The sequence below is a fragment of the Neomonachus schauinslandi genome, chromosome 8, assembly GCF_002201575.2.
Source record: "Neomonachus schauinslandi chromosome 8, ASM220157v2, whole genome shotgun sequence".
NCBI classification, from domain to species: domain Eukaryota; kingdom Metazoa; phylum Chordata; class Mammalia; order Carnivora; family Phocidae; genus Neomonachus; species Neomonachus schauinslandi.
Genome location: NC_058410.1, coordinates 113,915,671 through 113,927,245, shown reverse-complemented (window position 1 = coordinate 113,927,245; position 11,575 = coordinate 113,915,671). Strand labels below are relative to the sequence as shown.

Genomic DNA, 11,575 nt, shown 5'->3' with positions numbered 1-11,575 from the left:
CTCCTCCAGGGTCACACTGGTTAAATGGGCCTGGAGCCCCCATAACCAGATTCCTCAAGTCCTCAAAGAATGACAGAAGTCCTGATTTGAGCACCTACTAAGTGCAAGACTCTACTGGATGTTGGAGATGCAGAGAGAGCTGCCCTCAAGAGCTTCTGGCCAGACAGGTAGATCCTACCCACTACAGGGGAACTACAGTTTCTGGAAGGTGATGGGTTTGCCTGAGGACTGCAAAACTTCATAAAGTGCTCCCCTTGATGGACGGGGGTCCTGCCTGCAGAAACACCTCGAGGCCCAGCAGTGAATCTGTGGTGAAGAAATCAAAGATGGGAGGCCAGAGAGTGAGAGAATGGTATTGCCAATGGGCACATCCCGAACACCCCTCCCAGAAACTTCCAAAGGAACCAGCCCAGAAATCGGGCCTCTGCTGCCCTCTAATGGAGGAAATCAGCCTCTAGAGCTGCCTGCTGGGGCCCAACCAACCTGGCTTCCCTAAGGAAAAGGGGATGTGAAGGACCTTCCTGCCCCCCCCCCCAGACTTTTTATTCCCATAGTCTTGAGCTTCATTTCCGACAGCCTGTGAAGCTGAACCTTCTTCTCCCCTTCCCAGCACTCCTGGCTGCCCCGTTTCCTGATCACCGCCCTCTATCCCGTTTCCCCAGTTTCCTTTGTTGCCCAGGTTCTGATTCTGGTATCCTGGTTCCTGGCCCTGCCAGAGTTCTGGTTCCAGAAGGCCCTTGCCAGGTGCCTTGGGCCTAGCTCCCACCCGGGCGCAAGGCCACACTGAAGACATGGGTATGAGCATCCCCCAGTACCTGGGGCAAATGGACATCCGAAAAGGTGTAGTGGGCTTGGCCACAGGTGCTGGGTTCATCTACCTGCTCTACAAGGCCATCAGGGCTGGTATCAAATGCCAACCGCCCCTCTACACTGCCTCACCCATCTGCATCGCCCGTGAGTGTACGGGCCCTGGGGAGAGGGCTCTGCCCCAGGAGGCATCTGCTCCCGAGGCCTCCAGTGTGGGAGGGCCCAAAGGTGACTCCCCCAAGTTCCTCTGTCCTTCCTTCCTCTTCTCCATCTGCCTCAACCCACCATAGAGATGCTAGCTCAGAGTCCCCAGGGAGTAGCTGGCACTCGAGTGGATCCTCAGGACTCATTTGGCAGGTCTCCAGATTCTGCCTTCACTCTAGCTCCCAGGATGCCCCTGCTCGGAGGCTTGGCATTAGCAGTTCTCCCTAAGGGAACACTGGGCCACCTGCATGCCCAGAGCCTCCACTAGTCCACACGACAACTTTGTGCAAAGTAGAAAAAGGCACCCTTCTGCAAGATGTGTTATTGCCGTCTGTTGGGATATCACTGCCATGTACTGATTATGATGAGATAGGATACATGACTGCCGTAGGCCAGAAAATTGTTATAGTAAATATCCAAAACTAGGACACTTACGATCTGAATGATACCTCATTAGACATAGCACCCCTCCTGCCACACACACGGCTCAGCTGTACTTGGCGGTCCTGCATAGAGCAAGAAGGCCCCTTCAGAAAAGGCAAGGCAGCCTTGTCCCCAGGTCCCTCTCCCCCACTTCCCAACCCCATTCTTTGATCACTTCTGAGTCCACAGCCTGAACTGGGCTGGGGTGGCTGTCTAGGCCTGGCAGTCGAGCGAGAGCGGCACGGGCGGGACTCGGGTGAGCTCCGGAGGCTCCTCAACTCTTTGGAGCACAAACAGGATGAGTACGCCAAGAGCATGATCCTGCACAGTATCACGCGCTGTGTGTACTTGCTGGAGGCTGAGGTGAGGGAAAGACAGCCGGAGGTCCCTCCCAGCCAGCCCAATCCCTGGGGGCTACACCTGATCCTTACCCCCTTGGCTGGCCAGACCCTGTCCTGGGACCTGTTTCTCTGGCTGATGGCGGGAGGGCTGGTGCTGAGGGGTCTTGGTGATATGGGGGGCAGTGGGTCCAGGACACCCGCTTCTCCTGCCTCTTCCATCTCTCCTGGCCCACTCTAGGCCTCTTCTTGTACTACTGATGACATCAGCTTGGTGGGCTCCATGCTGGATGACAAGGACAACAGTGTCAAAATCCAAGCTCTGAACACACTTAAAGCTTTCTCTGGCATCAGAAAATTCAGGCTTAAAATCCAGGTGAGTCCAGAGGCAAGTGGTGGGGTAGAGCGCACGGGATGTATGTAGTCCATGGGTTCTTTAATGGGCATAGGATAAATGGTCATGTTCCAGAAGTTGTTTGGGTCTGTGTTTGTAATCCAGAAATAATGCTTTTCCTTGTAATTAAGTGAGACCCTCCTCAAGGGTCACAAATCTTTGAATCTCAGGCCGAAACTGAACTGGGGTGCTAGGAGTATCTCTGAGCCCCAAACAGCAGAAAGCACTGAGGTTCTTTCTGATATCAACTAATTCTACATCACCAATGGGGGTGTCCTACAGTTCAACTCAATTCTGACACTGTCTACCTAGGGTTAGTGCAGGTCCCACAGGTAAAGGACAAAGGACAGTCCCACAAGACGCCCCCCCCCCCCACTTCCCATGCCAGTCACAAGTGCCAGTACATTTGGCTATAAATTTGGACTTCCTCCTCTGGTTTGGTAATTCACTAGAATGACTCACAGAACTCAGGAAAACACTTTACTTACATTTACCAGTTTATTATGAAATACACAACTGAGGAGCAGTCAAATGGAAGAGTCATGTAGGGCAAAGTATGGGGGAAGGGTGCAAAGCTTCTGGGCCTTCTCTAGACAAGCCACCCTGTTAGCACCTTGATGTGTTCACCAACCCAGAAGTTTGCTGAGCCCTGTCGTTTAGGGGTATTTATGGAGGTTTCATTATGTAGGCGTGATTGATTAATCATTGGCCATTGGTGAGTGAACTCAATCTCTAACCCCTCCCTTCCTTCTTCAACCCTCTAATCATGGCTTGGTCTTTCTGGCCATTAGCGCCCCCATCCGGAAACTGTCTACCATCCACCAAGAGTCACCTAATCAGCATAAGCTCTGGGGTAACTGAGAGGAGCTTATTATGAATAACAAAGGGCCCTTCTATCAGGCAATTGCAGGGATTTTTTTAAAAAAGATTTTATTTTAGAGAGAGACAGCACACAGGGAGGGGCAGTGGGAAGGAGAGGCAGAAAATCTCAAGCGGACTCTTGTGCTGAGCTCCTAAAATCCTGAGATGGGACCTGAGCCGAAACCGAGTTGGATGCCCAAACGACTATGCCACCCAGGCACCCCACAAATGCATGGATTTTAGGAGCTCTGTGCCTAGAACCAGGGACAAGGATCAGATATACCATCCCCCGTGCTGTGTTGGTCTGATACTTGGTGGCTGGGCCACTGATGCCTTCATTACCACCATGTAGAGAAAATATAAGCCACGAAATGTTCCCAGGCTTACCCATTTCCACACCCATCCTTTCGTGCTAATGCTATGAAAAAATGGCTTTCTTCCTGTCTAGGGTCAACGTTAGTCTCAGTCCTGGATCCCATCCTCTTCTTTAATAGCCTCTCTCCTTAATTAGCCTCTTTGTCTGATATGGACTTCCCCCCACTCCTTCCCATTAGTATTCAACATGCTCTAATCCTTCCAATCTTAAAAAAGAACCCCCCTTCCTTCCTTGACTTCCAAATTTCTCTCTAGCAAATGGTCTCTCCTGAATTAAAAATAAGTAAAATATTGAAAACTTACATTTTATATGTGTACAGTGGAAAGAACTATAAAACAAAATGCATGGCTGAGAGGGGCGCCTGGGTGGCTCAGTTGGTTAAGCGACTGCCTTCGGCTCAGGTCATGATCCCGGAGTCCTGGGATCGAGCCCCACATCGGGCTCCCCCTTCTCTGTGGGGAGCCTGCTTCTCTCTCTGCCTCTGCCTGCCACTCCCCCTGCTTGTGCTCATTCTCTCTCTCTCTGTCAAATAAATAAATAAAATCTTTAAAAAGAAAATGCATGGCTGAGAAATAGAACGTGATCAACAGGTTGGATGTTCCCGATGCCCCTCCCCAATCCCAAACTCTCCTCCAAACAGAGACAATTATTTCCTGCATGTTGTGCATCAATTCCTTGATTTTCTGTATAGTTTTGCCATATATTCAGGTATCATATTCCAGCAAGGCAAGGCAGATAATAAATGAATGGGCAAAATGTAGTTTGGGATGTTTTTAAGCTCCATATATCTGGAAGTATGCAGTTTGTATTCTGTGGTTTACCTTTTCCCCCCAACATTGAAAGATTCACCTTTATTGGTGTGGATAGCTCTGTTTCCTTATTTTCCACCGCTGTATAGTATTCTACTTCATGAATATCCTGCAATTTTATTTATCCATTTGCCCATGGGTAGGCCCTGAAATTGTTTCCACATTGTGCCATGAGTGTTCTTGTACACATCTCCCTTGAGGGTATAAGAGACTCTCTAGGATCTGTATGCAGGAGTAGAATGGCTGGGTGAAAATGTATGCCCAACTTCTCAAGAAGGATTGTATCAATTTACACGCTCTACCGGCTCTGCATGAGTGTTCCCGTTGCATTATATTTCCTCCCCCAAACTTGGTATTTTCACACTTTGATTTTTTGCATCAAGCTTTTTTGGAGAGGGGCACCTGGCTGGCTCAGTCAGTAGAGCATGTGACTCTTGATCTCGGGGTCATGAGTTCAAGCCCCATGTTGAGTGTGAAGCCTACTTAAAAATAGAAAGGGGAAAAAAAACTTTTTTTGGGAAAAAAAGGTCTCTAGGTCTCCACTTGCTGGCCACCTCTACTTTATCCCTTAAGTCTCTGAGTTTCCATAAGTCTGTAATTCTCAAACATATCAGAATTGCCCACAGAGCTGGTTAAAAATGAAGATTCCAGGGCCCCACACCTAGAGAGTCTAGTTCAGCAGGGGAGCTATGTTTTTCACAAGTCTCCAGGAGACTCTGATGCAGCTGGCCTGGGCAATACTTTCCCCAGGGTGTCCTGGGGACCTGATCCCTGTTGTCTCTCTGGGTAAAAGCAGCCACTCACTGGCCTCAGTTTTCATCTAGATGTGCTTTCCTTCATCTCTGTCCATAGCCTGGGAACTCCCCCAACCCCAAGGCCAGTTGCCCCACTTAGATATCCTAGGGGCCCTCTAGCCCAGCATGTCCAAAATGGACCTACCTTGCCCCCATTCTCTAAGTCAGACCACTCTGTCCAAAGGGATCTGATCCCATCAACCCCTTGCTTGGTATTCCTCAGGACTCTCAGCATAAAGTGCATGATCCTCCACCTCCTTGCCCCAGCCCTAGCCATTCTCACTGTATGTTTCATGCTCTCCCACTCCCTGGCCCTTGCACCTGCTGTTCCCTCTGCCTGAAACACCACCCAGACTAACTCTAGAGAAAAATAAAGTAGGACCATGAGGAAGCTGGTATGGGGGTGGTGGTACAGTTTCAAAAGAGAACATCTTTGGGACTTAGAGCTTGATGAAGAGTTCTTAGAAATAACACCAAAAGCATGATCTGTAAGAGAAAAAATGGATACATTGGACTTCATCAAAACTAAAGACATGCCTCGTGGAGGAACCTCTTAAGAGGATGAAAAGACAAGCTGCAGACAGGGAGAAAACATTTGCAAAGCACATATGTGACAAAGGACTCCTATCTAGATCATATAAAGAGCTCTCAAGACTCAATATTTTTAAAAATCCAATTAGAAAATGGGCAAAAGACATAGAGATACAGCACTGAAGAAGATCTAAGAGTTGCAGATAAGCCCATGAAAAGATGTTTAACATCAGTAGGGATTAGGGAAATGCAAATTACCACCACAATGAGACAGCACTATACTCCTATTAAATAGTCCAAACTCAAAATTTGTGACAATACCAAATGCTGGTGAAGATAGAAATGGGCTCTCTCGTATGTTGCTGGTGGGAATATAAAATGGTACAGCACCCACTCCAGAAAATAGTTTGGCCGTTTCTTTAAAAAATGAACTATCAGGGTGCCTGGGTGGCTCAGTCAGTTGAGCATCCAACTCTTGATCTCAGTTCTGGTCTTGATCTTAGGGTCATGAGTTCAGGCCCCTGCATTGGGCTCCATGCTGGGCATGGAGCCTACTTAACAAAAAATAAAAAATGAAAGATACATTTATCATACAACTCAACAGTTGCACTCTGAAGCATTTATCCTAGAGAAATGAAAACATGTCTGCACAAAAGCCTGTATGCAATTGTTTGTAGCCATTTCACTTGTACTAGTCAAAAACTGGAAACAACCAAAATGTCTCTCAATAGATAAATGGTTAAACTGTGCTAATCCATACCATGGAACCCTCAGAAATAAAGGGGAATGAATTATTGATACAACAACTTGGATCTCAAGGGCATTCTACTGAGTGAAAAATCAATCTCAGAAGGTCACAAAGTAGGACTCAACATGTAACATTCTCAAAGTGACAAAAATATAGAGATGGAAAACAGATGAGTGGTTACCAATCGTGAGGGCTGGTTTTGGCGGGGGGGGGGGGGGGATGTGACTATAATGGAGTCCCGTGAGGGAGATCTCTGTGGTGAGGGGACAACTCTGATGGAATAATCTGTTGATAGCAGTGATGGTTACATGAATCCACATATGTGACAAAATGACAGAGACTGTGCACACACCCTGTACCAATACTAATTTCCTAGTGTTGATACTGTATATAATTACATAAGGTTAACCATTGAGGGAATCTGGGTGAAGCGCCCACAGGATGTCTCTGGGCTATTTTTGCAACTTCCTGAGAACTTATAATTATTCGAAAATAAAAAGTTTCAAAATAAAAAGTGAGTTGCCTGTGACAGTGCTGTGGAGAAGAATGAAATAAAGATAGAGAATAAGGAAGGCTGGGTGGGGAGTGGTTGGGAAGACCTTACTGGGAAGGTGACATTAAAGCAAAGTCTTGAAGGAGGTAAGAGAGTGAGCTATGACTATCTGGAGGGAGAGCATTCTAAGTAGAGAAAACAGGCTGTGCAAAAACAAGATAAGTATGTACTTGGCATGCTCAAAGAATGACTAAGAGACCATTGTGATGTCAACCGTGGGAGCAAAAAAGAGAATAGGAGATAAGGTCAAAGAAATTGTGAGGGGAGAGCGGCAGAGCAGACTGGACCTTGTAAGCCACTGTAAGGACTTTAGCTCTTACCCTGGATGAGCTAGGGACTTGAGCAGAAGAGTGACATGTCTAACATGTTTGCTGTTCTGAAAATGGATGCAGAGAGGAGGATGGAAGCAGGGAGACAGGAGGCTATTGCAGAAGTCCAGGTGAGAACTGATGGTGGCTTGGAACGGGGTGGTAGGAACAGTTTGTTGACAGATTTTGAAGGTAGAGCCAATGGGATTTTCTGAAGGACTAGAAAAGCAGTGTGAGGAGAAACAAAGTAGTTAAAGAGGACCACAGATTTTTGACCTGAGTAGTGGGAAGGGAGGTGTGACCAAAAGCAGAGACAGGGAAGGTGGTGAGAGAAACAGGTTTGGGGGCTGGGTATGTGTTAACTCTGAGAGGTCTAGCAAGCATTCTGGGAAGGGGCGCCTGGCTGGTTCAGTTAGTGGAGCATGCAACTCTTGATCTCGGAGTTGTGTGTTTGAGCCCCACGTTGAGTATAGAGATTACATAAATATAACATCTTAAAAAAAAGAAAAAAGCATTATGGGAAGAAGTGGAATTGGCACTGGAATATATGAGTCTGGAGTTTTCCCATAGAGGTCTGGGCTAGGGACAGAAATTTGAAAGGCCTCAGCATCAACAGTGTTTAACACTGAGTCTGGATAATATCACTAAGAGAGTGAGGAAGATAGAGAAGAAAAGGTTGGGCAGAAGAACCAGGAAAGAAGTCTGTGGAAGAGAGGCCAGGTGCAGAAAGGAGGCAGGTGTGGCCAACTAGATCAAGTAATGTTGAGAGTGTAAGTTTAAGGGAGTTGTCTACTGGGTTTGGGCTTGGGCATCATAGGTAGGGGGAGGGAAGAGTGAACTCAGAGGCTGGGATAGTGTTGGGGATCACCACATAAAAGCAGACCCTTATCTCCCTATCCCCTCAACCCCCCAGGAACACACCGTCAAGGTACTGGAACTGATCTCCACCATCTGGGATTCGGAGCTGCATGTTGCCAGCCTCAGACTCCTCAACAGCCTCCCACTGCCTGACTATGTACATCCACAGCTGCGACGGGTGATGCCTGCCTTGATGGAGATCCTGCAGTCAGAATATATCCTGGCACAGGTGCCTAAGGACCATGGCCCAGGCCCTGCCCCTCCTACCAGCCCTGGCACAGCACCTAGAGGGAGGAGCAGAGATTTGTGCCTTCCCTGCTCAGGCCCACATTTACCTGCCTTCTCATGCTTTACTCGTTCTTTTATTCAGGTGCAAGCCATACGATTGCTGAGCTACCTAGCACAGAAGAATGACCTTCTGTATGATATTCTCAACTGCCAGGTGAGAAAGGAACTGAAGAAGGATTAATGGATACCAACTCAGATACTGAGGAAGGAAGAATCATGGATTCTCCAGGCAGACTTAGTCCTAACAAGATCATCTTGTTTCTCTTCCTGCCTTTGTACTAGATATATTGAAAACTATCCCCTCTTCAATTCTCCCAATAGAATGAGAATTAATTTTGTTGAGAGGGGGATTCTCCTTTAAGGGGCTTTCTGAACTCTGAGAGCCACGAATCCAGGTGATAAAACAAAAGTAAATGTAGGTATTTTCATATTAGAGAAAAATTACTTATAACAAAAACCATTATTAGGAATAGACAGGGTCACTACATAATAACAGTTCAGAAGGATAAAGGACCTCTAAACTTCTATGAACCTAATAACATAACCTCAAAATTTATATGGCAAAACTTGATAGAATGACAAGGAAATTTTTTTTCTTTTTTTTCAGTTTTAGTGAGGTATAATGAAGAGAGAGAATTGTAAAATATTTAAAATGTACATAGTGGTGATTTGATATATAGATATACATTGTGAAAGGATTCTCACCATCTAGTTGATTAACACATCTATCACTTCACATATTTATCTTTTTGTGTGTGAGAATATTTACGTTTCTACTCTCAGCAAATTTCACTTATCTAATACAGTCTTATTAACTTTAATCACTATGTTTTACATTAGATCTTCAGACTTTATTCATCTTTTTTTTTTTAAGAGAGAGAGAGCACAAGTGGCAGGGGGAGGAGTAGAGGGAGAGAGAGAATCTCAAGCAGGCTCCACAGCCAGTGTGGCTCCCAACACAGGACTCCATCTCAGGACACTGAGATCATGACCTGAACCAAAATCAAGAGTCGGACGCTCAACCGACTGAGCCACCCAGGCACCCCCAGACCTTATTCAATTTATAGCTGAAAGTTTATACCCTTGTACCAAAGTCTTCCTATTTCTTCTACACCACCAGCCCCTAGCAACCACTTTCCTACTCTGTTTCCGAGTGTGACTTTTTTTTTTTTTGGATTCCACCAATAAGTGATACCATGCAGTATTTGCCTTTCTCTGTCTGGCTTATCTCACTTATCATAATGTCCTCAAAGTTCATCCATATTGTCACAAATGACAGGATTTCCTTCTTTCTCATGGCTGAATAATTATAAGGAAAAATTGACACATCTACCATCACAATGGAAGATTTGGGAGATGTATTTTTTCAGCAATTAATAGATAAAAAGCTAAAACTAGTAAGGGTATATTTACTGGGAATAATATAAATAAGCCTGAGCCATTAGACACACCTAGAACATTTTACAATTAGTTAAGTGTATATTCCTCTCAAGCACACAAAATATAAAAATCAGCCACATGCTAAGCTTTAATGTTTGACTCAACCAATTTCCCAGAATCAATATTATGACCCTATCTCTCATGTTTTATGACCACAGTGCAATTATGTTAGAGAATGATAATGAAAGGAAAACTAAAAAATTCCTATACAGTTGAATCTGAAACTTGGGTGTACTGGGGAGTTGCAGCAATAGGAAGATGGAAGAAGAACCTCAGAACATGTCTTGGATTTCTTTGCCATTGTCGCTCTACTCCCCTCACAGGTGCACTCCAACTTCCTGAACCTGTTTCAGTCCACCCAGCCAGGGAGTCTGCTGTTCGAGGTACTGGTGTTTGCTGAGCGGCTAAGTGAGGGCCGGAATTCACCCCACTACCGTGCCGTGAAGTGGCATTACAATGAACAATCTCTTCATGAAGCTCTCTTTGGGGATGAGTCCCGACTGGCAGACCGGCTGCTCGCCCTGGTCATCCACCCTGAGGAGGAGGTTCAGATCCAGGCCTGCAGGGTCATAGTCAGCCTGCAGTGCTCCCAGGATGTGGGAGTCCGGCCCTCCTCCTGCCGGCCCAGTCATTCCTACTTTAATAGCGGGGAATAAAATTAAGGAGAGCCCATAAATGACTATGGGAGAAAAGCTTGACGAAGTTTCTGTCTAGGGCCTTCCAGGGGCTGGGTGTAGATTTCATCCAGCATAATCCCTACCCAGAGCATGGTGAAGCATGGGCACATCTCCCAAAACACATCCCCACTTCCCTGTTTTGGGGACAGATTGCCTTCTCCTCTTGCTGTTTTTCAAATTTGAATGTGGAGCCAATGCTCTCAGGGAGTTTCAGAGAGAAGGCATGTTTGGGGGAACTGAGACCAAAGATAATCAACAGGACATGGTATTGCATTGGATTCCTTAGGATGGGCTAGGCTGTGCCACAGTAACAAACAACCTCCAAATCTTAGTGGTAAAAAATGACAAGGTTATTTCTTTATCATAGCCCCTAGCAGGTCAGCTGGGGGTGGGGGGACAGGTGTCTTTTCCAAATCATCTTCTCTCAGTGCCCAAGGCTGAGAGTGGCTCTTATTGTGTATCCTCAACTCCTAGAGAAGGAACAGGGAATGTGGCAGTGATCCCTGGCTCTTAAAAGTTACACCAGAAATGATGCTCACTACTTCTGCTCACATTTCACTAGCTAAAGGGGGTAGGGAAGATCAGTCTTACCATGTGTCCAAGGAAGAACTGAAAGTATTTGGTGACAGCATTAATGACAGAGACTGCAGGCATACTGGAAGAGAGAGCTTTGGAATAAGACTCTCAGGTTCAAATCCCAGCTCTGTCACTAGCTGTGTGACCTTGGGCAAGCCATTAACCCTATTTGGCCCTCAGTGCTCCCTTCACCTGTAAAATGAATATAATAATAGTACTTATGTCATGAGGCTGTTGGGAGGATTATATGGGGATTATAGGAATTAATGAATGTAAGGCGCAGTGTTCTGCGTGCAAAGATCAAAGACTGAGAGAGTGAAAGATTAACACTGGAAAGGTCCTTAGAGCACCAAGTCTGATGTTTCTCCAGTCTCTTTGGGTTACAGGCACTGGGGAGTCCCAGAACGCTCTATAAAAGCACCCTGAAATGCCACTGGAACTTAGCTTTAGAAACCAGAGTGACTATGTGAGTAATATAAAACCATAACCATGAAATCTCCAGAAACAAGAAGACTGTCAAACAAAATATGGTCACCTATTTTCAGATTTTCCCAGTTTCACCTATTTTCATTGCATTTCCTGCTTGTTCA

At 46.0% G+C, this 11,575-nt stretch overlaps 1 protein-coding gene across 3 annotated transcripts; it reads left to right on the top strand.

The window, feature by feature from the left end:
* The first annotated feature begins 565 nt into the window (after positions 1–565).
* On the top strand, positions 566–10,424 carry ARMC12 (armadillo repeat containing 12). 3 transcript variants are annotated; one of them, XM_044917374.1, is made up of 6 exons: positions 566–954; positions 1,652–1,797; positions 2,014–2,148; positions 8,060–8,233; positions 8,375–8,446; positions 10,086–10,424. In XM_044917374.1, the coding sequence occupies exons 1-6, from the start codon at positions 792–794 to the stop codon at positions 10,386–10,388; spliced, it is 993 nt and encodes a 330-aa protein (XP_044773309.1). In that variant the 5' UTR covers positions 566–791; the 3' UTR covers positions 10,389–10,424. The 3 variants fall into 3 exon arrangements, with proteins under 3 accessions (XP_044773309.1, XP_044773308.1, XP_021540278.1); XM_044917373.1 differs by having other exon boundaries at positions 10,056–10,424; XM_021684603.1 differs by having other exon boundaries at positions 767–1,035; positions 10,056–10,424.
* The last annotated feature ends 1,151 nt before the right edge of the window (positions 10,425–11,575 follow it).

Excerpts from the sequence above, each read along its gene's own strand:
- ARMC12 (XM_021684603.1), top strand. The coding sequence starts at position 792 with ATGGGTATGAGCATCCCCCAGTACCTGGGGCAAATGGACATCCGAAAA. Across the intron at positions 1,036-1,651 it reads CAGTGTGGGAGGGCCCAAAG|GCCTGGCAGTCGAGCGAGAG; the intron begins GTGACTCCCCCA and ends GTGGCTGTCTAG. Across the intron at positions 8,234-8,374 it reads CAGAATATATCCTGGCACAG|GTGCAAGCCATACGATTGCT; the intron begins GTGCCTAAGGAC and ends TCTTTTATTCAG.